The sequence below is a fragment of the Theropithecus gelada genome, unplaced genomic scaffold (assembly GCF_003255815.1).
Source record: "Theropithecus gelada isolate Dixy unplaced genomic scaffold, Tgel_1.0 HiC_scaffold_13135, whole genome shotgun sequence".
Classification (NCBI taxonomy): Eukaryota; Metazoa; Chordata; class Mammalia; order Primates; family Cercopithecidae; genus Theropithecus; species Theropithecus gelada.
In genome coordinates, this window is record NW_020254771.1 from 1 (window position 1) to 1,209 (window position 1,209).

Here is a 1,209-nt window from a genome sequence, read left to right on the forward strand (position 1 = left end):
GTGTTTACCTGACTTCAACATGAACTCGATTGGTCACGTTCTTTGTTAAAATATGTGTCATTCTAAAAGTTCACACGGCATTAGATTTTTTGCTCAAACTACCTATAATATTTCTCCAACAGAATGCACATTTGCCTTTCTTCCATCCGGGGAAGACGGGTCACGTTGGTACACTGTAGTCTTCCACAAAACTCATCTATTCCTACCCAAGCCTGGTACCTGATAGCGTTTTGTTCCCGAGTACAATGTCCAAATTGGTAACTTTCAAAATTGATGTCATAGCAGTCCTCAGGAGCATCCTCAGCACTGACACCAAAGATCGCCTTGCAGAGCACATTGCGGTCAGTGCAGTTCCCATGATAGCAGTAGCCTTCTTCAGTGCACGGGGTTCTATCTTGCAAATAAAAGTCTGGGGGGCATGTCAAGGTGGTCCCATGACAGTACTCTGGAAGGTCACATATATTTTGGATAGGTCTGCAGAAAGTCCCTAGTGGGGAGAAGCTGCAGTTTGTACAGCAGTCTCCTAGATGACAGATGCTACCCGGTGTGAAGTGATGGTCACTTTGGCAGCAATGATTGGCATAACACTGCTTGAAGGAGCCACAGTCACATTCCTCCCTCCCTTCCACGATGAGGTTTCCACAGTGAACTGTTGTCATGGTTTCATTATACACTGGAGCGAGTGCTTCGAAAACACACCGAGCTGAATTCACAAAACAATTTTGTAAATGTCCATAAGAACAGTTACTGAACGCATCTGTCATCCCAAGATATCGCTGCATAATGCAGGAGGTCCTTCTCTGACATGTGCAGTATTTATAATCATAAGCCACACCCATACTTCTCATCAGTGAATGGGTTGTTATGACGGCTACCAATAAATAATGTCTGCCTAGAGTACCAATGTGTATAAGGCCTAAATGTGAACAGAAGCTATACCTTTGTGGTTCATAGTTAGATTCATGTGGCGCTTCTTTAATAAGTAGTGTGGATGAATGAACATGAAAAGTATCAAAAAAGGTTCTTTTAAAATAGGTAAACATCGCACTATGAACTCGATATTGATTCACAGGAGCTGGGTCATGATTATTATATATGGTCAAAAGATAAATATAGTACCGCAGATCAGTATTTTGAACAATGCTATCAATGACACTGAACGTCTGGACCACCTCTTTGGAACAAGTTGTAATATTGCCATATATACGA

General features: G+C 41.9%; 1 protein-coding gene across 1 annotated transcript; it reads right to left on the minus strand.

The window, feature by feature from the left end:
- Positions 1-98: 98 nt before the first annotated feature.
- On the minus strand, positions 99-1,202 carry LOC112616904 (disintegrin and metalloproteinase domain-containing protein 29-like; the record flags this gene model as incomplete). Its single annotated transcript, XM_025373673.1, has 1 exon — positions 99-1,202. A coding segment is annotated over one exon (1,104 nt), but the record flags the coding sequence as incomplete, so codon positions are not given.
- Between the last annotated feature and the right edge of the window lie 7 nt (positions 1,203-1,209).